The sequence below is a fragment of the Octopus bimaculoides genome, chromosome 1 (genome assembly GCF_046866305.1).
Source record: "Octopus bimaculoides isolate indiv1 chromosome 1, ASM4686630v1, whole genome shotgun sequence".
Taxonomy (NCBI): Eukaryota; Metazoa; Mollusca; class Cephalopoda; order Octopoda; family Octopodidae; genus Octopus; species Octopus bimaculoides.
This window is the reverse complement of record NC_142928.1, coordinates 5,513,067-5,536,854: the sequence shown is the minus strand read 5'-3', so window position 1 is coordinate 5,536,854 and position 23,788 is coordinate 5,513,067. Positions and strand designations below refer to the sequence as shown.

Sequence of the window (23,788 nt, the reverse complement as noted above, 5' to 3'; positions counted from 1 at the left end):
TTTGCCAATAAACACACGTGTGAATATTTGATCTTTGCTTTATTATTAGGTTGTCAAGAAACTTTAAATTCAGATGCACATATCTTGGCTCAAACAAAACTTTATTAATCGAAAAAAATCAGAAGCAACACACTTTTGCCAATGCAAAACAAGTCTATTTATGCCAGTAGCGTAAAAATCCTGCGTTCTGGTGGCGATGAAGGCGTGTTTGGCATCGTCTTGGTTTTTGAAGCATTTCTCATGTAGGAAGTTGTTGAGATGCTTGAAGAAGTGGTAGTCGGTAGGTGAGAGGTCTGGTGAGTATGGCGAATGAAGCAGAGTTTCGTAGCCCAATTCGTTCAACTTCTGCAGGGTCAGTTGTGTGATGTGCGGCCGAACGTTGTCGTGGAGAAGAATTGGTCCTTTTCTGTTGACCAATGCCGGCCGTTGTTGTCTGAGTTTCTTATGCATTTCATCCATTTGCTGACAGTACTTCTCTGCCGTGATGGTTTCACCTGGATCCAAAAAGCTGTGATGGATGAGACCAGCTGCAGACCATCAAACAGTCACCATGACCTTCTTTTGATGCAACTTTGGGAAGTGCCGTGGAGCTTCGTCGGCGTCCAACCACTGAGCTGAGCGTCGCCGGTTGTCGTAAAGAATCCACTTTTCATCGCAACTCACAATCCAGTCAATAAATGGATCGTTCTTGTTGCGTAAAAGAAGGGAAGACGACACTTCAAAGCAGCATTTTTTTGGTTGTCATTTAATTCGTGCGGCACCCATTTCTCAAACGTCTAATACAGAAGCAAGCTCTTCAACAGTTGTGTGTGGATTGGCTTCAACTAAGGCTCTTAGTTGATCGTTGTCAACATCCGATGGCCGACCACTACGCTTATCATCTTTAAGACTCTCATCACCGCTACAAAATTTCTTGAACCACCATTGTGCTGTACATTCATTAGTGGTTCCTGGGCCAAACACATCGTTGATATCGCGAGCTGTTTCAGCAGCTTTTTGGCCTAGCTTGAACTGGAATAAGAAAATTGTGTGAATTTGCTTTTTGTCCATGTTGCATTCAACATTCCGGAAAAAATGGCCTAATTATTCAAAAAGAAAAAGAGTAACACGTTTAGATAGAGCGAAAAACGGGCTTTAAAATGATATATAAAGTCTAAGTAATTTAACGAAAATTAATTTGAAAATATATAATTTAAAACCAAAATTAAAAATTCTGCAAGAACTTTCTTGACAACCTAATATTATTATTATTATTATTAGTTTGTCAGGGTTCATTTGTCGTCCATTCTGTGACGTCTTTGATGGCTGCTGCTTCTTCTCTGTGTCTCCTCTTCTTTCTGTTCACAGAAAGACAAGATGGAATACAAAACATGATAAGACCAGAGAAAGGAGACACGGAGAAGAACAGATAGCCACTGAAGAGACCACAAAAATGTGTGATGAAAGAACTCTGACTAATAAACTAATAACTAACGGGACCCGTGGAAATGCCATGGAATGGTAAAAACTAAGACCTGTTTAAGAAAGAAACGATGATCTGCATTTCATTAACATTCATAGCTTAGTTTTCTTTATTCTTGACGTTCGTCTCCATTCATTCCCTCACGTCTCCGTCGGTGTTGTCTTTTCCCTCTTTTTCTTATATCTCCTCGCTGTTCCTTTCTGATCCGTGCTCTATATCTGTGCATCGTTTCTCGGGCAGCTTGCAACCGTGTTGCCTGTGAATCCAGAATTTAGGCTATATTAACCCTTGTAAACAAATATCAATTCTTTAGCGAGCAGACGATAAATATTTGCACATGTGCGCATGCTTTGAGGGATGATCGCTATACAATAAAACAAAACAAAGCAAAACTTTTCCCTATCAACACACCACTCCCGCCATCTCTACCTTTCCCTTCAGCTAACTTTTTAACCTTGTAATAAGTGTTCCTACTCCACCCCCACAACGTCGTTGATGCTTCTCTCTCCCCCCCCCCCCTCTTTCTTCCCCTCTACCTTCAGCTGACCATGTGATGCATTTAGCTTAAGTGGATTGATATTAACCACCTTTCTCTGCTTTTTTCCCTCTCTAATGTATCGTGGCACTCTGTCGAGGGTTCCAGTTGATCTGATCAATGGAACAGCCTACAAGTGGCTGAACACTCCACAGACACGTGTACCCTTAATGTAGTTCTCAGGGAGATTCAGCGTGACACAGAGTGTGACAAGGCTGACCCTTTGAATTACAGGAACAACAGAAAGTAAGAGTGAGAGAAAGTTGTGGTGAAAGAGTACAGCAGGGTTTGCCACCACCCCCTGCCGGAGCGCCGTGGAGCTTTAGGTGTTTTCGCTCAATAAACACAATGCCCAGTCTGGGAATCGAAACTGTGATCTTATGACTGCAATTCCACTGCCTTAACCACTGGACCATTGCTCCTCCACTCTAATGTATAAGGGTCAAACGAACAAGCAGATTATTATATAGATAATAATAAAGTGAAGATCAAATAAACAGTGCGTGTGTTTATTGGGAAAAAAAATGACCGTCTCAAAATATTACACTATTTCAACACTCGGTTTCACATCAGGAATCTTGCAACTCAAATGTAACGGCTTTGTCCTTATTAATGTGGTTTTATGAACATAATTAAAATCTTCCTTCAAAATTTCATTTTAAGACAAAATTTGTATCGGGACTAAAAGCAGCAGTCTTAGGCAGCTGGTATCAAAATAGTTAAACCCTGCTGGGATGGAGAACAATTTCTTTTTTATTATTTAAATTGCTCAGTCAAGAAGAAGGGGCTGCAGTGTCTATGACCTTTTTTAAGGGTCTCTGTAGGGTCTTCCAGTTCTGGAACAACAGAAGGAAGGAATGCATCCTTAAACCAAAGAGCTGATCCAAATGATTGCAACAGAATAGATTCTGGTAAAGGTAGAAGAACGGCAACTCTTAGGTTCTGACCAAGTTCACTGTAGCCACCACCCAACAGTAAAAGGACAATGCAGATCAGTGGTTCTCAACCATTTGTCTCTGGATCCCTTTCATTCTTATTTTACTTGGGGTGGGGAAACCTCACCATTTCGTGCCTAAAATATCCTATTATGTTTAGAATTTTATATTACAAATTGAAATTTGTAAAAGTATAAAGCATTTTATAATTCTTTTTGCTTCAGTCATTGGACTGTGGCCATGCTGGAGCACTGCCTGTAGTCGAACAAATCGACCCCAGGAATTATTCTTTGTAAGCCTAGTACTTATTCTATTGGTCTCTTTTGCCGAACTGCTAAGTTACAGGGACAGACACACCACTATCGGTTGTCAAGTGATGGTGGAGGGACAAACACTGACTCACACACACATATATATATATATACAACGGGCTTCTTTCTGTTTCCATCTACCAAATCTACTCACAAGGCTTTGGTCGCCCAAGGTGCCACACATGTGGTTTGTAAACAAGCTACTTACCACACAGCCACTTCTAGTCACCCACAAGGGTCATATGGACCCCTTACTTAGAACCACTGGTGGAGAGAGTTTATGTCCCGACTGCATTCACCCCTAGTGTTGTGCCAGGGTGTGCAGCGAAGTCCTTCAGTTTGGCAGAAAAACCATGGTGTACCTGAAAATGTAGATCTGAGGGGAGCGGGGACATCAGTCATGTCCAGTCATTGGTCTGGACTATTTGTGGAGTAGAGGGATCAGAGCTGACCTGATGGGACACAACAACAACAACAACAACAACAAGGAAAACAAGAAACAGAAGACAAAAATAAAAAATAGCAACAAATCTCTTTATAATCAAAGAAATGATATTTAAAAAAAAAGGAAAATATTTTAAAAATGTGCGTGTAATGATTAAAAGAAGTTTATACATTTTTATGGCTGTATGAGGTGTTTAATAGGGGTGGATGTTTAATTAGGGTAGGGAATAGAGAGGTGTTTAATTGGGGATGATCTGGGGTGGGGACTGAAAGTTGTTTAATAGGGGTAGACGTACGGGGGAAGGTGTGGAGGAAGAGGTGGTTAACTGGGGTGGATGTGGGAAGAGAATTATGTTTAATTAAGGTGGGAGAGATGTTTAACTATGGGGTGGATATGGAAAGAAAGGGGTGGAGAGGAGTTAGCTGGGTGGATGTACCCTGGTACACATACAAGAAACACAAGAACTGTTAGAATCTCTACAAATGTTTTAGTCAAAGACAGAAAATATTATTATTATACATGTAAATTTACAAACCAGAGGAGGAATTGTGTGTGTGTGTGTGTGTGTGTGTGTGTGTGTTGGTCCCCCAGAATCAGTGCTGTTTGAATTGCAGTGTGGATTTAGGGGGAAAGTTGGAGTGTGGTTGACATAATCTTCACAGCTTCAAGAAAAGTGCCAGGACCTATTGAATGGCATCTGTTCACCTCTCCAAAACATTTGACACTGTGCAGAGATAGCTTTTATGGAAGGTCCTCTTCAGTTGTGGTCACACTGATAAGTCTCCCAACATCCATTCCGAGCTTGACAACAAAATGGTGTCGGACAGACAAGCTGGCACGATCCTTCCTAATACGTATCAGTGCTTGGCTCAGTGGTTAAGGTACATGGCTCACAATCGTAAGATCGCGAGTTCAATCCCCAGCGACGCAGTGTGTCCTTGAGCAAGACACTTTATTTCATGTTCCCCCAGTCCACTCAGTTGGCAAAAATGAACTGTACCTGTAATTTAAAGGAGACCAGCCTTGTCACAATCTATGTCATGCTGAATTTCCTTCAGAACTACATTAATGGCACATGTGTCGGTGGAGTACTCAGCCACTTGCACATTGATTTCACAAGCAGGCTGTTTTGTTGATCAGATCAACTGGAACCCTTATGCTGTAACAGACAGTGTACCAGTCAAGAATGCTGCAGGAGGGTTAGGGTGAGCACCAGTGCTCTTTAATATATTTTTGCAAGTCACCAGGCTTCTCTGCAACAAATATTGAAGACACCAGAGGTGCACTTTGAGCTGGACAACAATCTCTTTAACAATAAGAGACTTCTACGTTTGCTGGTTCCAAACTCTGTAGGAGTAGGACCTAAAAGCAGAGCTGCAGTATGCAGATAACTGTGTTCTTGAGGCCCATACTCAGGGAAACCTTCAAACTATCGTGCATGGAAGGACAGAAGTGACCTGTCAATAAGGGCCAGTGTCTTGTCCTCTGCCTTGCCCCTAAAACCAGTTGGACAGGATCCAGTGGGACCAGGGACTGCATCATGTTACAGTGTCTGCTTTGACATGATTTCTACAGCTGGATGCCCTTCCTAATGCCAACCACTTTGCAGAGTGTACTGGGTGCTTTTCATACATATATATATATATATATACACACACACACTCCAGCTGTAATAGAACTTGTGGTCCCAGGATGGGAGTGTTCAGTTGCCAAAGACTGGCTGTTAAACGAGTATGCATTGACATTGGATTTCAATTGACAACTGAAAGAAACAAGTGTTTTTCAGTGAATGTATGTACGAGAGTGTGTGTAGCCTAATGGTTAGGGTGATGCTAGAATGTGGGTTCAATTCCTGAACCAAGCAGCAAGTTTTGTTCTCGAGCAAAACACTACTCCAGTCTACTCAGCCGCAACCCCAATCAGGAGGGAACGTGGGTCTGCTTGCCCAGCCATCAGTGTGGCATCATTCGATGGTTAAAACAACACAAAGTGCATTGTGACCAGGGATGTATGACAGCATCTACCAATCTGGTTGATGCCACAAATACGGTGTCTACGTAAGTGATTAGGAGACATGAATTCTGTATTTGATTTCTTCCACAAGATGGGAGGTAGAAGTTTTATTTAAAAGAAACAAAGATAGAAAGCAGCATCAAGTGTCCATGTAGCAGCCACATGTTTATTAAAAACACACAGTTGTTATGAATGTACATAGCTACATTCATCTGGCTGTATTATACGTTAGTGTTGATGAAACGCCGACAAGGAAGGGCCATGGCATGCGAGTAGAAAGCAGAGGAAGAGGAAGGTGAGGAAGTCGAGAAAGGGGGAGTTGGGTAATTAATATAATCATACCCTCCTCCATTTTGTACCATGATGATGATAATCCTTTGTATTAGAGGCATGAGGTCTGAAATCGCAGGGGATGGGGTAAGTTGATTACATTGATCCCCAGTACGCAACTGGTACTTATTTCATCGACCCTGAAAGGATGAAATTGTAAAGTTGACCTCAGTGGAGTTTGAACTCAGACCGTAAAGACAGACGAAATGCTGTTAAGTATTTTGCCTGGCATGCTAATGATTTGAGCAGCTCACCACCCTAATAATAATAATAATAATATCTAACTTAGGCATGAGACCAGCAATATTTGAAGGGAGGGCTTGGTTGATGACATCGGTCCTAGTACAATACTGGTTTTATATTTTATCAACCCTCAAAAGATGACAGGTATCGACTTTGGTAGGATTTGAACTTTAAAACCAAAGCAGACGCAAACAAGTACTGCAAAGCAATTTTTTTTTCAAATACTTATGATTTTGCCAGCTTCACCGCTCCATCAATAATGTTTTCTAATTTTGGCACAAGGGCCAGCGATTTTAAAAAGAAAGGGGTTAGTTGATTGCATCAATTCCAGAACTCAACTGGTGCTTTATTTTATCGACCCCAGAAAAGATGAAAGGCAAAGTTGATCTTGGGGTGGATTTGAACTCAGAACACAGAGCTGGAAGAAATGCTGCCAACCATTCTGTACGATGTGCTAACGATTCTGCCAGCTCGTTGCCTTAATATTAAAAATAATGGCTTCTATTTGAGACACAAGGCCAGCAGTTTTCGAGGGGGAATAATCAGCACCCTCGACCCCCAGTATTTCACTGGTACTTTATTTTATCAACTCTAAGAGGGATGAAAGGCAAAGGTGACCTTGGCAGGATTTGAACTCAGAACGTTAGTTGTGGGAAGAAGCACTGCAAAGCATTTGTTTTGATGCTTTAAAACGATTCTGCCAGATCGCCGCCTTAAGAACAGGAAGAATATGAAATCAGCAAGTGTGGCAGTGAAAATGAGGAGGAAGAGAAATGATCAATGAAGGAATTTTTGGTGCCATTCAAAAATTTAGAAAGGGCGGGAAAAAAAAAAGAAAAAAAAAGCAGGAAAAAAATCCATTTTTGTTTCGTTTTGTTTTTTACAAAATTAAAAAAAATGTTGGCAAGTGAGATGGGTGGGGGTGGAGTAGGGGACGAGATTTTGGGGGAGATGAGAGGCAGGGGTGTGTGAAAAAAAAATTAATGAGTTTATATTTCTTTTATTTATTTATTAATTATTTTTTTTTTGCTTTATCTTCCAAGTCGGTTTCCAACACCGAAACACGTAGCAGAGTCATTTGTCTGTCTGTTCGTCCTCATCGTTTTATACTTTCTGCCAAAAGTATTCCTCGCCCCAATCAGCTGTGTCAGAAGATCAAACTCTGACATTTCACTTCCATTTAATTATTTCTTTGTCTTTTCTTTTTGGCCGTTTCCATTCCCCTACCCCCTCCCATTATTATTATCATTTATACACACAATGTGTTCGTGTTCTCCTCTGGATCTAACTTCCTTTCTTGTATAGGGTCTCGACACATCGGACATCGTTCCAACTGAAGTGCACAAGTATCGCAGAATCCTCTGGAAAAGAAAGAAAGAAGGTAAGATTTACTGCAGAATATTTACTTGTTTCAGTCATTTGACTGCGGCCATGCTGGAGCACCGCCTTTAGTCAAGCAAATCGACCCCAAGACTTATTCTTTGTTAGCCTATTACTTATTCTATCAGTCTCTTTTGCTGAACCGCTAAGTTACAGTAATATAAACACACCATCGGTTGTCAAGCGATGCTGGGGGGGGGGGGACAAATACAGACACACAAACATATACACACACATACATATATAATATATATATGATTGGCTTCTTTCAGTTTCTGTCTACCAAATTTACTCGCAAGATTTTGGTCAGCCTGAGGCTATGATAAAAGACACTTGCCCAAGGTGCCATGCAGTGGGACTGAACCTGGAACCATGTGGTTGGGTAGCAAGCTACTTACCACACAGCCAATCTTACATTCTCTAAATATGGGGTCACCAAGCAACAGCCCGTGGGCTGGATCCAGCTCATGAGGTCAGTTCATCTGGCCCACCACCACACTGTACCTTTTGTGCAAATACCTGCAATGAGAGTTCATTCGCCTCTGGTATGGCATCAGTGTTTGCAACAACTTATTTCTGTGAGCAAACATTTTCAAAAACAAAAGAAGTGAAGTCAGCACATCGAACGAGGTTGACTAATGAACATTTCAAAGCAATTCTCTTGGTTCATCGTCATCATCATCATTGTTTAACGTCCATTTCCCATGCTGGCATGGGTTGTGGATGCACCAATTCCAAAGCAAATATTGATGATATCTTAAAAGCTAAACACCAGTTTCACAAATCTCACAAACCTTTTAGGCTGCTTAGGTTGTGAGGTTCTATAGTCTCAAACTCACCAAAGCCTTGGGAGGAGATTTGGTAGACGGAAATTGAAAAAAGTCCGTCACACATGTGTGTGCCTTTTGTTTGTTCCCCACCACAGCTGGGGCTCTGAAGAATTTTTAGTTGAAGGAATCGACCCCAAGATTAAATTTGGGCAAGTGTCTTCTTACTCAGTCCGTGGGGGCCAACCAAAGCCTTGTGAGTGAATTTGCAGACAAAAGAAAGTCGTAAGTAGATGTAGAGGTAATGAGTGTCAAGTACTTACTTGTGCTGGCATGGCAACAGCACCATACTAGCTTGTTTATCACAGCAGAGCGTGCAAGATCCCTCCAACAGAGTCTTCTTCTGTAAGAGAGCCATCTTTCTGTATCTGCAATTGATAGAAATAGCATGAAAATAGGAGAGAGAGAGAGAGGTGGGGAGGTACAGGGATGGAGAGGTGATGTGTCAGGGGTCAGGAAAATTAGAGGGTTTGTACATAGGTGGCAGTACATGTGTGTGTACTGATAATCATTTATAATGTCTGCTTTCCATGCTGGCATGGGTTGGACAGTTTGACAGGAGTTGGCCAGCTGGAGAGTTACACCAGGCTGCAGTTGTCTGTTTTGGCGTGGTTTCTACAGACGGATGCCCTTCCTGATGCCAACCACTTCGCAGAGTGCACCGGGTGCTTTTTATGTGGAAGCAGCATCCATGAGTTTACAAGACAAGGACCCCTTACTATTGAGGAGATAACTTGGCCATTGCCTGTGGTCATTGCCAGTGGCCACTGCCACCTGAATGGCTTCCGTGCTGGTAGCATGTAAAAAGCACCACTTGAGCATGGTCATTGCCAGTGCCGCCTGACTGGTTCCTGTGCCAGTGGTATGTAAAAAGCACCATTCAAGCAGGGTTGATGCCAATACCACCTGACTGACCCTTTGTGCCGACGGCACGTAAAAAGCACCCACTACACTCTCGGAGTGTAGTGGCGTTAGGAAAGGCATCCAGCTGTAGAAACCTTGTCAGATCAGATTGGAGTCTGGTGCAGCCCTCTGGCTTGCCAGTTCCCAGTCAAATCATCCAACCCATGCTAGCATGGAAAGCGGATGTTAAACGATGATGATGATCAGTCAACGTAGGAGAGGAAGATGGGAGAGACTTAGAGAGAGAGAGAGGTAGTCAGAGTGCACTGGATGCTGTGTTCGTGCCACTAGCACTTAGTGAAGATACCTTACAGCTTGCAACACTATGAACCCTAAATGTGAAAGGGGGGGGGGTTGCAGGCTTTTATGCTAAGAGAATAAGAAGGGTAAAGTAGGAGAGAAAAGGACCAGCAGAGAAAAGGTTTCTTTCTGTAGAGGAGCAACATGTTTAGTTGCATTTTAGAGAGGAAGGTGGGTCGATGGAGCTGGAAAGTGATATAAAGGGTGACAAAGTGTCCGAGTTGACCATTAAGGTATGAGGTGGGGCAGAGGGGCAAGAGTGTGTGTGGGGGAGGGGAAGTAGGGGATGTCTGATAATATGGGAGTAGCAGAATAGGAATGATGGTGATACAGTAAAGAGGAAGAGGAGAGAGAGAGAGGGGGGACATGCTACTGGGTGGGGTTGCAAGAGTGGATGGGGGAAGGGTGAGATGCAGAAGTAGGGTATGGCAAGGGTGAGATATATGGTGGTGGGGGTGATCACTGATAGTGTGGTTGGAGAGAATGGTATTAATGAATGAAGGATGGGTAAATAAGTGGTTCTGGGTATCGGATGAGGATGGCAAAGAGAAAAACAAACAAAGACCTAAACGATGGCAACGGAGAAAATCCCATTTTATAATTGCAATCTAAACAAACAAAAATCCATTTACCTTGGTAAAATAACTTTCTCATCTGATGAAAGTTTGCCATAGTCATTAAACTTTTTGAATGCTACCTTGGGCGGATATCGGAATGGTTTGGCACCAAAGTTGAACTCACATTGCTGATAGGACATAAAACTGGCAGCCGCAAAGAAACCAGATCTATGGAAAATGGAGAGGGAAAAAAAAAAATTTAGACCTTTTCAAAAATTTCAGTTCCATTTGGTTTTAACATGATGAATAAATTGGTACCAGTTGTACTTATTGGGGATGGAAATGGTATATAGCTCTAAAAACTATTGTATAGAGGTGTGGCTGTGTGGTGGGAAGTTTGCTTCCCAACCACATGGTCCAGGGTTCAGTCCTGCTGCATGGCACCTTGGGTGAGTGTTTATTACTTTAGCCTCAGATTCGCCAAAGCCTTGGGAGTAGATTTGGTAGATGGAAATTGAAAAAAGTCCGCCACACACGTGTGTGCCTTTCCTTTGTTCCTCGCTACATCTGGGGCTTTGAAGAATTTTTAGTTAACGGAATCGACCCCAGGATTAATTTTTGATTAAAGTCTGGTACATATTCAATCGGTCTCTTTTGCTGATGTAATGGGGATGTAAACGGACGGCTGTCAGTTATGAAACTGTGGAGGGAGACACACAGACACACACAACAGGCTTCTTTTGGTTCCCATCTACCAGATTCACTCACAAGGGTTTCGGTCAATCTGAGGCTATAATAAGACACTTGCCCAAGGTGCCATGCAGTGGAACTGAACCTGGAACCATGTGGTTGGGAAGCAAACTTTTTACCACACAGCCATATCTGTGCCTAAATACATAACATTTATGTGACATTGGTCTCTTTAATTTCATCTGACATTTGCCGTTTCTTAATTCTTTTGAAAGAAAGACAGAAAAAGAAACAACAAAAAAATTCCAATCATTTTTAATTACGGTGAATTTGTTGAGACAGTCAAATGTATTCAGTGTTGAAATACTTACTTAGCATGAGTGAAGAGTTCCTTGTTAGGCGGAAGGCTGTTACCATTTAATAGAAACACTAACTGTTGTTTGTCAACCTCTAACAGAAGACCAAGGACATCTCCTACAAACAAACAAACAAACATAAAAGACAGAGAAATATTAGGAAAACAAAACAGGGAATGGATGCAGAACAATCGTTAGGCTGAGCAGGAACGAACGGATGCTTTATTTTATTGACTCCTTTATGAAGTTCACTTTTATTAGTTTCAGCTGGAAAACTGCAGCCATGCTGGAGCACTGCCACTAGGTTTGATACACTTTCACTGCTTGAAACCACCTCTGACATGTGGCATTTGGTGAACGAGGGTGTTTCATGTTGCTGTGCTCACCTGCATTTCCTGCTGTTGAACTGATACTTTTGACAGGAGGTGATCCAGTTCTGTGGATGAAGATACCCACATCCACTCCATGCAGGTCTCTCAGGCTTTTGGAAAGGATAAATGGCTAGTGAGAGCTGTGCGAGCCATGTACAGAGATGCGGCCAGTAAGGTGAGGGTTGGAAATGAGTACAGCAATGAATTCCGGGTAGAGGTAGGGGTCCACCAAGGTTCCGTCCTCAGCCCCCTATTATTTACCATAGTCCTCCAGGCAATCACAGAGGAGTTCAAGACAGGTTGCCCCTGGGAGCTCCTCTATGCTGATGACCTTGCCCTAATTGCGGAGTCACTATCAGAACTAGAGGAGAAGTTTCAGGTGTGGAAGCAAGGTCTAGAATTGAAGGGCCTTAGAGTCAACCTAGCTAAAACCAAAATCCTAATAAGTAGGAAGGTAGATAAAACACAAACCCCTTCAGGTAGATGGCCCTGCTCAGTATGTAGAAAAGGAGTAGGTAGTAACTCTATAAGATGTACCCGGTGCAAGCTATGGACACATAAGAGGTGCAGCAACATCAAAGGCAGGTTAACTAGCAAGTTAGTTTTTGTTTGTGGCAGATGTTCAGGTGCAATAAAGACTGCAAACAAACAGGAAACAACTTCTATCTCATTCCAGGGTGAAAAACTAGAGGTAGTCGATAGCTTCCGCTATCTGGGCGACCAAGTTAGTAGTGGGGGTGGGTGCGCTGAAAGTGTAGCTGCTAGAATAAGAATAGCCTGGGCAAAGTTTAGAGAGCTCTTACCCCTGCTGGCGACAAAGGGACTCTCACTCAGAGTAAAAGGCAGACTGTATGACGCATGCGTACGAACAACCATGCTACATGGCAGTGAAACATGGGCTGTAACTGCTGAGGACATACGTAAGCTCGCAAGGAATGAAGCCAGTATGCTCCGTTGGATGTGTAATGTCAATGTGAATACCCGTCAGAGTGTAAGTATCTTGAGAGAAAAGCTGAACATTAGAAGCATCAGTTGTGGCGTGCAAGAGAGACGATTGCGCTGGTATGGACATGTGGTGAGAATGGAGGAGGATAGCTGCGTGAAAAAGTGCCACACCCTAACAGTTGAGGGAACCCGTGGAAGAGGTAGGCCCAGGAAGACCTGGGCTGAGGTGGTGAGGCAAGACCTTCGTACATTGGGCCTCACCGAGGCGATGACTACGGACCGAGACCTTTGGAAATGGGCTGTGCGTGAGAAGACCCGGCAAGCCAAGTAAGATCGTTGCCAGTGCCCCTGGACTGGTTCTTGTGCGGGTGGCACATGAGATGCACCATTTTGAGCGTGGCCGTTGCCAGTACCGCCTGACTGGCTCCTGTAGGATTTTCGAGCGAGATCGTTGCCAGTGCCCCTGGACTGGCTTGTGCGGGTGGCACATAAAAGACACCATTTCGAGCGTGGCCGTTTTCGTGCGGGTGACACGTAAAAGCACCCACTACACTCTCTGAGTGGTTGGCGTTAGGAAGGGCATCCAGCTGTAGAAACTCTGCCAAATCAGACTGGAGCCTGGTGTTGCCATCCGGTTTCACCAGTCCTCAGTCAAATCGTCCAACCCATGCTAGCATGGAAAGCGGACGTTAAACGATGATGATGATTGAAGAGCTGTGGGCTCTTGAAACCCAGGCTGTTACAGTATCTGGCCCTCTATCCTGTGGCAATGTTGCGGTCATTGGCACTGTACATACTCTCATGCTGGCATGGGTTGGACGGAATTTGTGTGAGGCAGATTTCCTATAATTGGATGCTCTTCCAGTTGCCAATCCCCACTTATTTGCAAGCTAGGGCATATTTCCCTCATTCGTGTTTTCAAAGCTATTTCGAAATGAATGACACTGCCCGTATATGACGGTGACAACCCTTTACAACTATTATGATGTCAAGACAAGAAACACACACACACACACTCACTCAGGTTCTGTTATTCTTTTACTTGTTTCAGTCATTTGGCTGTGGCCATGCTGGAGCACCACCTTTAGTCGAGCAAATCGACCCCAGGACTTATTCTCTGTAAGCCTAGTACTTATTCTATTGGCCTCTTTTGCTGAATCGCTAAGTTACAGGGACATAAACACACCAGCATTGGTTGTCAAGCGATATTGGGAGGACAAACACACACACACATGATAGGCTTCTTTCAGTTTCCGTCTACCAAATCCACTCACAAGGCTTTGGTCGGCCCGAGGCTATAGTAGAAGACACTTGCCCAAGATGCGACACAGTGAGACTGAACCCGGAACCATGTGGTTGGTAAGCAAGCTACTTACCACACAGCCGCTCCTGCGCCTACATCAGATGTAAGCCTGTTTCTTTTCTAGTCAAGTTACATATAGAAACAGTTTAAATGTTGAACTGAAGAAGCTGCATCTTTTTGTGATGGAATAACAGGTTTCAAATTTTGGCACAAAGCCAGCATTGTTTGGGGTGTGTGGGGGCTGGCGCTAGTTGACTACATTGCCCTTGGTGTTCAGCTGATACTTATTTCATCAACCTCCCCCCCCCCACCAAAAGCTGGAATTTGAACTCAGACAGATGAAATGCTGCTAAGCACCTTGTCCGGCATTCTAACGATTCTGCCAGTCTTGGAGAATTATGAATGAAGAAGCAGCAAGTTTAAGAATGAAAAAGAAAAAAAAAATACTTTAGATCTTTTTCTACATTAGTAAGAATGACAGCTTGTTGGCAGGAATAGGGTGGGGGTGGCAGTGGGTAAAATGGATGGCTGAGTGCCAAGTGGATGTTTTTTTTATTAATTTTCTTTTCCTTTTTACCCCTTCCCCTCCCCACTCTGTAGCGTTCGTAAGAGAGGGAAGATAAGTATGGTATTTGAATGATGAAGAATATGATGATGATGATGATGCTGTTTTGTTTTCCATCATCATCAATGTTCCAATGACCATTTCCCCCCCTGCTGGCATTAATGGGGGAAACATCTACAATGCCACATAATCCATTTCCATCTGTAAAAACCACCATGCTGAGATCTAACCTCACCATTTCTTAAGGTTTGGCTAATAATTATTTTAAACTGACAGCTGGAAGTAACACTAACGGCTGTTAATCACCAGTGTGTGTGTGCGTATATATATATATATATATATATATATATATATATATATATTACACACACACACATAAATATACACATGCACACACAGAGATTGGAGCAACTCCTATTTGGAAAAGTGATCCTGATGTAATGTATAAGGGAAGTACAGGAATAACATGTTGAGTAAGTTTTCTAAAATAGAAACATCTTTGAAGTTTGGAGAGAGAGAGTGGAGGAAGTGGTGCTTGTTAGTGGCCTACTTCATTGGAGAGAGAGAGGGGGGAGTGTGTGTGTGTGCGTGTGTGTGTGTGTGGTTTCTTGGCGTCCTGCTCTATTGGTGAACAACTGAGAGCGAGACGGGCCAAGTTGACTTTTGAGTGAAATTGTGAGAGAGAGAGAAAGAAAGAGAGAGAGTAATTGGGTGAGAGAGAGAGAATAATTAAGAGAGGGATAGAAATCATTAAGGTTTAAATAATGATAATGGTCTCCCAAATATTTTATTAAGAAGGGAGACTGAATGAAGACAAGAGGGACGGGGTCGGGGTGGAGAGCAAAAGGATCAAGAAAGAAGGTTATGTTGGCAAAAAATATTAGTTCAACAGATATTTATTTATTTTGTGCAGTCATTAGAGTGTGGCCATGCTGGGGCACTGCCTAGAAAGTTTTTTAGTGGAACAAATTGACCCCAGTGCTTTTTTTCTTAAAGCCTGGTACTTATTCTATCAGTCTCTTTTGTCAAACCACTATATTACAGGGATGTAAACACACCAACACTGGTTGCCAAGCAGTGGTGGGGAACACACACATGATGGGTTTCTTTCAGTTTCCATCTACCAAATCCACTTTCAAGGCTTTGGTCAACCCAAGGCTAAACACAGAAGCAAGAGGTCACACACAGTGGGACTGAACCTGGAACCTTAACCACACACGTTTTCAAAGTGTAGACAAGCACCTCCACCCAGCAAAACCTAGGGCTAAATAACAGTAGCATTCTTCCCTTTTATGGGACTGTCACATTAAGTTGACAACATACTATCACTTTATCGTGCTGCTACTGCATAAATCTCTCTGAGAGATTTAGAAATGGATTATTTCTATTTTCAAAAATCAGTGAATGTATGTCACTTGAAGTATATATGTTTTCAAAGGCAGATAGGCATCGGCAGCTAGCAAGCCATGCTACTCCAGACTGATAATGAGCAGTGACTCTGAAACTAGTCTCTGGATGCTGGTTTTGCTGGGTGGAGGTGCTTGTCTCCACTTTGAAAACATAAGGCCACAGGAAATGTGTCAAGTCCAACAGGAAACGGTGTTTCCTAGGGCTAAATAACAGTAGCATTCTTCCCTTTCATGGGACAGTCAAATTTCCTGTGACAACATACTATCACTTTATCGTGCTGCTACTGCATAAATCTCTCTGAGAGATTTAGAAATATGTTATTTCTATTTTCCAATAGAAACTTCTCTCTCTTTCTTGGTCGACACCAAGAAACGTTTAGCTTCTCTCAAAGAAATTCATAACCAATTTCTCTGATCTTAAAGAAGTTCTCTGTGGATATGAACTCTTTGATAATAATTAGGATCATTTCAGGAAATTGAAAAAGGTGCATTACATGAAAATACTAACAGTAACAATATTTATGGCTTCAAATTTTGGCACAAGGCCAGCAATTTTAAGGGGAGGAGGTAAGTCACTCATATTGACTCCAGTATTTCACTGGTACTTTATTTTACCAACCTCCAAAAAGATGAAAGGCAAAGTTGACCTTGGCAGAACGCAGCTTAATGTGCCTTTACTCTTTTACATAAAAGTTGGACGAAATGCCACTAAGCGTTTTGCCTGGCATGTTAATGATTCTGCCAGCTCGTTACCTTAATAATAACAACAACTTTATCAAAGACAGAATGTCTCATAAAATAAATATAATCAGGAGATGATTGTTCCAACTGAGTTCAAAGATCAACTTCAAGGAAACGGTTCTCATAACTTTGAAAAACTGAGATTTTAATTTATTCCACAGATAAGCACTGCTTCATTACATTGCCCCACCCCTCTAACTTACACCCCACTGACAAAAAAAAAAAAAAAAAAAGAAACCCAAAAATGCAAAAACCAAAACCAAATGGATACTATAATTTGAGAATGTAATTTGTGGTTGGACAGCCAAGAAGCTATGTGGGGGTCAAGATAAATATTCATGAGGTCGTGTCAAATTAAGTAATTACAACAGAAGTAATGAACTTAATTACAGGTCTTAAAAAGATGTAATTCAATGAAAGGCAAACAAAAAATCAAGTCTGGAAATTAATATATCAGAGAAATGCAGCAAATCAATTGATGATGAAGATATATGGATGTGTGTGTGTGTGTGTGTGTGTGTGTGTGTGTGTGTGTGGCAAAAAGTTTGCTTCTTGAATGGCTTTCGGTTCAATTCCAGTGTGTGATACCTTGGGCAAGTATCTTCTACTATAGCATTAGGCTAACCAAAGCCTTGTGAGCAGATTTCATAGACGGAAACTGAAAGAAACCCGTAGCTGGTGCCACATAAAACGCACTTGAGCTAGTGCAATGTGAAAAGCACCAAGTACACTCTTTGAAGTGATTGGCATGAGGAAGGGCATCCAACTTTAGAAACCATGCCAAAGCAGGCAAGTGGAGCCTGGTGCAGCTCTCCAGCCTTGCCAGCTTCAGTGAAACCATCCAACCCATGCCAGCATGGAAAACTGATGATTTCTATAAATCAACTGTTCAGATCCAGGGTCGTTTAGACTGAAGAGACACAATAAGGTCGAAACACCAGAGTTTCAAAGTTGTCTTAGGTCAGTGAATCCTGTGTGCTATGAACACACATCGTTTAAAGTGAGGTGGTGTTCTCCAGTGATGAAATACAACAGCAATCAGAAGTCTTATTCAAATCTACTAGAACATATTGAGAATGAATAGATATGCTGTCATCTGGATTCTTGATGCTTTGCAGGCACCCATGAATTATTATCTATTTGGCAGACATCAGCATACCTCAACAATCATGTTTGCTGATATCCATAAATAGGAACTAGTAAATGTGTTAAATTCATTGATCTGGGGTAACTTTGACTGAAGAGACAGAATAAAGTCAAAACACCATGGTGTCTCAAAGCTTCCTTACATCAATGAATCACGTGTCTTATAAAAACACATCATGTAAAGGGATGAAGTGTTCTCTAATGATGAAATACAACAGCAATCAACATATTCAAATTCGAATCTGCCAGAATGTATCGAGAATGAATAGATATGTTCTTGTGTGAAAGAAAACAAAGTACAAAGATAATATATATTTTTTTTTGCATTGAAATGTCTTCAAGTATCATTGTGTGGTTTTTAAGTGGTTCTCTTCACACTGATGTAATAATTCAAAGGTTAAGAGGGAGAATATATGATTTTATATTTTAATAAGTCTTGTGATGGCTTAGTTTTTTGACATACTGAGAAGTAAATCATTTAATGCACGCACACACACACACACGAGAGAGAGAGAGGGAGAGAGAATAAGAAAAAGAAATAAATAGGCATAGGTATGGCTGTGTAGTAAGAAGCTTGGTTCTCAATCACATGGTTCTGGGTTCAGTCCCAATGTGTGGCAGCTTTGGCAAGTGCCTACTTCTATGGCCTTGGGATAAACAAAGCTTGTAAGTGGATTTGGTAGATGGAAACTGAAAGAAGCCCATCACATATGCGTGTGTCCCACCACTGCATGAGAACCAGTGTTGGTGTGTTTACAGCCCCATACTTTAGCAGTTCAGCAAAGGAGACCAATAGAACAATTACCAGGCTTAAAAAGAAAAAAAAGTCTTGCGGGTCAATTCATTCGACTAAAGTGCCCCAGCATGGCCACAGTCTAATGACTGGAACAAGATAAAAACATTAAAGAAAAAAGAAAACGGGATCTTTGAACGGTGAAGTTGCTGTAGATGTTTAAAACTGTAAAAGCCAGCAGATATATATCAAAGGCGCTAAGTTAACAACTGATATTAATTTCTCTTTGCATGCTCCAACAAGTAATTAGCCTAAAACTAACACTCAGTCGACTGTTCACAGGTTTTCTACAGACAAGAGATTAGCTGAGAAGAGGGAATCAGCTGTTGTTGAAAAGTGACTGGGATTAAAGTAGGAGGAGTTTATACGGAGTTACTTACGATAGAGCTTAGAGCTCGAGAGGAACGAATCTAGTAAGGATTGGTTACCAAGTAACTACTAAAAACCGACAAAGTCAACAAAGTGTCAACTAAGATTTTGGTCTACAAAACTTACTTTGACAGTATCTGCGTCCTCTTACACTGGTTGGTTGTGAAGAATTAAATCGAAGGTAAGTAAATTTACCATTTTATCAAAAGTTAGTGTCAAACAATGAAGATAAGTAACTAAAGAGAAACTCAGAAGCGAAAACAAAAGAAAAAAAAAACCCATCAAGTTTTTTTTTTAATTTTAATTTTGTAATTAATTGAATCATTTTGTTTCCATTTTACCTTTTACTTGCTTTAGTCATTGGACTGTGGCCATGCTGGGGCACCACCTTGAAGGGTTTAAGTCAAACAAATCAACCCCTACACTTATTTTCAAGTGTGGTACTTATTCTATTGGTCTCTACTGTTGAACTACTAAGTTATGGGGATGTAAACAAACCAACACTGGTTGTCACGAGGTGGTGATGGTGGGGCAAACACAAAGACACACACACCTGGTAGGATTCTGTAGTTTCTGTCTGCTAAATTCACTCAACCAAAGTGCCATGCGGTGAGACTGAACCCAGAACCACTGGTTACAAAGTGAATGTTTTTAACCATGCAGCCACGCCTGTGGCCATGCTGGGGCACCAACAGCAAGAATTTTAGGTGAACAAATGAACCCCAGCAATTATTTTTAAAATCCTGGTACTTATTCTATCAGTCTCTTTTATTGAACTGCTTAGTTACAGGAATGTAAACACAATAACACTGGTTGTCAAGCTGTGGTGGGAACAAACACAAACACATATATAGGATTGGCTTCTTTCAGTTTCCGTCAATGAAATCCACTCAGAAGGCTTTGATTGGTTCAAAGCTATTGTAGAAGACTCTTGCTCAAGGTGCCATGTAGTTGGACCGAACCCGGAAAAAAAGATAAAAACCTTGTGATGGATGAGAAACATCCTCGTTCGGTTGAACATGCACAAACACTGATATTTTATGCTGTTGCCCCCGTTATGAAGTTGAGAAACTTCATTTTAATAATAATTTGACAAACTTTTAACCCTTTATTACTGTATTTATTTTGAGATGCTCTGTGTTTCTTTCAATTACTTTTATCATTCAGCTAGTGTTAGGAACATAAATTGTGACTAAGGTTTGGTGGAAGATATTAATTCAAAACTTTTGAAAACAAGACATTTGTACTACAGAGCCAGAGCTGGTTTCAGCCGGGTTGGTATTGAAAAAGTTAATGTTCACTTTTCCATGTCTGCATGGATCACAAGGAATTTGTTGATTTTCTATGGCTGAATGCCCTTTCCATCACCAACCCTCATCTGATTTCAAACAAGGTACCATTTCCCCATGGCCAGACATGTTTTCCATGGAAGACTGGAAATGAGGAATGCTTGTCCACAACCATCATGTGATGTCAAGACAAAGGAATTCCCCCTCCACACACCCTTCCCACATCATCATAATTCAACATCCATGTTTCATGCTGGCATCAGTTGGATGGTTTGACAGGAACTGATGTGTCCAAGAGCTGCTATGGAATGGTTTCTGCGACTTGATGCCCTTCCTAACACACACGCATGCACAGGATGGGCTTCTTTCAGTTTCAGACAACCAAATCTACCCACAAAGCTTTGGTTGGCCCAGGGCTGTAGTTGAAGACACTGCCTGAGGTGCCACTAATGGGACTGAACCAGAAACCACATGGCCGGGAAGCAAGTATCTTTACCACACAGCCATGCCTGTACACATATCTATCTCTATATATACATAAACACACCCACGCATATATATATTAAGATTAATCTGTAATACTATCTCAGGCAATCCTTTTCTACAAAATACTTTGGTTTCTTTATTGACTCTAAATCCAGTCAACAAAACCCAGTTACAGCTTTTTATCATTTTAACAGCTGCTCTGAGAACAACATTACTTAATAATGTCTTTTAGCTGCTTCTATAAAACAACTTCCAATATTAATCCAAATTTCACACATGGATTAAGACACACAAAGAAACGTGGATTAATACTGAGAGGAAGATTAGAATGAAAGTGAGATATTCCAGACAGATTTGACACCTGTTAAAAAGAATATGTTGTCTATACTTATACTGGAAGAATAAAAAATGAACCATTGGGGAAAAGAAAATTATTTGATTATAACACTTTTAAAACTATCTTTTAGAAGATGTATACCACTGGCTGGCACCTGGGGTGAGTTTCATAGGGTCCACTTTGTTGTAAAGATTCAGGCCAAGAATCTTTCCCTCCCACCAGTCTTGGAGGTCTTGTAAAGATTTATGGAGGCTGTCTGTTCCCCTGACTAAAAGTAAAATGAGATAAAAGCCCTCCCCCTCCCCTACAGACCTTGTGTCAGTTTCAAAACCTAGGGTTGATGTAGGGCCACTTCAGTAAAGCTAATTTTATCATTGGCAAGGGGTCATCTTAACCCGTTCACATTTAAACTGGCCATATCAAGCCCAAATATTTTACTTTATGTCCAAACCAGCCAGATTCAGCCCATCACACCTACCCTACAATGTCATTCTAAAAATAAACAACCACATCACTGAAATCTCAAAGCTAAAAGATAATGTGAATTAATAAGCATTAGATGCTGAGGGAATAATCTGAATGCTAAAAGGTTAGGGTCACTATCTACCAAATTCAGGGCAGCCTGGATTTGGTAGATCTGACTATGGCCAAGCTGGGGCACCACCTTGGAAGGTTTTAGTTGAGCAAACTGACCTCACGAGTTTACACACACACACACACACACACACAAGTGACAGGACAAATGAAAGAAAGGGGCCTTAACACATTTATTGGGAGTTACATGTATTGTTGAAAACTGTTTGATCTCAATTCTGTGCTACTTATAGTCTCAAAGCTTCTAACGAGGGCCTTTCATTAGGCCAGTGGCAATCCAATTTGAATTTCCACTAGCCTAATGAAAGGCCCCTATTAGGGGCTTTGAAACTAAGTAGCACAGAATCAGAATCAAACTGTTTTCAACTCTCTCTCTCACTCTCTCTCTCCATATATATATATATGATGGGCTTCTTTCAGTTTCTGTTTATCAAATCCACTCACAAAGTTTGGGTGGCCCAAGGCTATGGTAGAAGCCACCTGGCCCATGGTGCCACGTAGTAGGATTGAACCGGGAACCACGTGGTTGGGAAGCAAACTTCTTATCTCACAGCCATGCCTGCACCTATTGATGAATTTAAGATGAAAGCAGGGTGTCTACCAGGGCCTAGTTCTCAGCCCCTTTCTATTCATCGTAGTCCTATAGGCCACAACAGAAGAGTCTAAGCTCAGCTGTCCATCAGAACTCCCATATGCTGATGACAGGAGAGTTTTAGCTGAATCATCATCATCTTCGTTTAACATCTGCTTTCCATGCTGGCATGGGTTGGATGGTTTGACTGAGGGCTGGTGAGCCAAAAGGCAGCACCAGTCTCCAATCTGATCTGGCAAAGTTTCTACAGAATTTGAATCTTTATTAAAACTACAAATGGATATGACCTAGTGGTTAGGGTGTTCAGCTAACAATCATAAGATTGGGAGTTCAGTTCCTAGACCAAGTGAGATGTTGTGCCCTTGAAAAAGGCACTTCATTCCATGTTGCCCCAATCTATAATAATGGTAAAATTATTTTACTAAATTCTTCGTTACATTCAGTATTAAAAGAAAGCAGTGTACTTCAACAGAAATATGGAATGAATTTAAATATTTAAACATGGATTAAGTGGAGAGGAGATTTCTAAGAAAAGCTAACATGGCAATGATGCAATATTTCAACTGAGTCGTTTTCAGAGATCAGTGGCTGTTTGATTCGATAAATACATACAAGTCAGAATGCTTTGTTGCTTAAATACACAACTTCTGGATCATAAAATGGTGATTTATTATCTGGAATATATTGAAAACGGAAATACCATTTAATGCCATCCACCCCGACCACCCTCTGTACACAGAAAACAAATTAAGACATCAATTGGTCTTCAACTGATATCAACAAATGTAGAATTAATCACTGTTGTATTTGGATAGCAGTGATTTATCAGTTGGCTTTAATCTAATTAATGACAAATGAATAACAAGATTAGTGTTTTGAGATCAAATGTCCTTTGTAAACATTCTGGAATACCAGAGAAATAACAAAGAGATACAGAAATAGTTTGGTAAACAATTGAGAATACATAGACACACACGTGCTGCACATTATACATACATGTATATACAATGTTAATATTTGTTTTTATGTTGTAATAAAACCAATTTCACATTAATCTGATGGCTTACTCTATACTAACTTTATATATATATATAATCATCATCACCACCATCATCTAACTTTTCCATGCTTGCATGGGTCAGACAGAATTTAGTGAGGCAGATTTTCTACAACTGGAAGCCTTTCCTGTTATCAACCCTCACCAGTTTCCAAGTAAGGCAATATCCCCACCCCCAGGGGAGCTGGCAGAAACATTAAGACGCCGGGCGAAATGCTTAGTAGTACTTTGTCTGTCTTTACGTTCTGAGTTCAAATTCTGTCAAGGTTGACTTTACACTTCATCCTTTTGGGGTCGATAGATCAAGTACCAGTTACATACTGGCAGTCGATCTAATCGACTGGCTCCCTCCCCCAAAATTTCAGGCCTTGTGCCTAGAGTAGAAAAGAATATCCCTCTCCCCCATGGCCAAACGTTTTCATTGAAGACTGCAAATGCTTTCGTTGTTTGTATGATGGCTGTACTTGTTGACAGCCATCATATCATTTGCTAAAAGGGGACACA

General features: G+C 41.3%; 2 protein-coding genes across 3 annotated transcripts in view; one reads left to right on the top strand and one right to left on the bottom strand.

Annotated features, from left to right (window-relative positions):
• Positions 1-3,756: 3,756 nt before the first annotated feature.
• LOC106876872 (RING finger and SPRY domain-containing protein 1) overlaps positions 3,757-23,788 on the bottom strand; it is a 178,257-nt gene continuing 158,225 nt past the window's right edge. The window contains exons 12-15 of the mRNA XM_089348208.1: positions 11,303-11,405; positions 10,317-10,469; positions 8,745-8,849; positions 3,757-7,635 (exon numbers count right to left, since the gene is read on the bottom strand). Of these exons, the coding sequence (XP_089204334.1) occupies positions 7,524-7,635; positions 8,745-8,849; positions 10,317-10,469; positions 11,303-11,405 (473 nt within the window). The 3' untranslated portion in view covers positions 3,757-7,523. The remainder of the gene's footprint in view (positions 7,636-8,744; positions 8,850-10,316; positions 10,470-11,302; positions 11,406-23,788) is intronic.
• Positions 7,578-23,788, top strand: part of LOC128250771 (uncharacterized) — an 18,663-nt gene continuing 2,452 nt past the window's right edge. The window contains exon 1 of one of the 2 annotated variants that reach the window (XM_089348197.1): positions 7,578-7,655. The gene's annotated coding sequence lies outside the window, so the exon portion shown is untranslated. Of the gene's footprint in view, positions 7,656-18,985; positions 19,111-23,788 lie in introns of those variants that run through there. The other variant, XM_052976664.2, reaches the window with a different exon arrangement.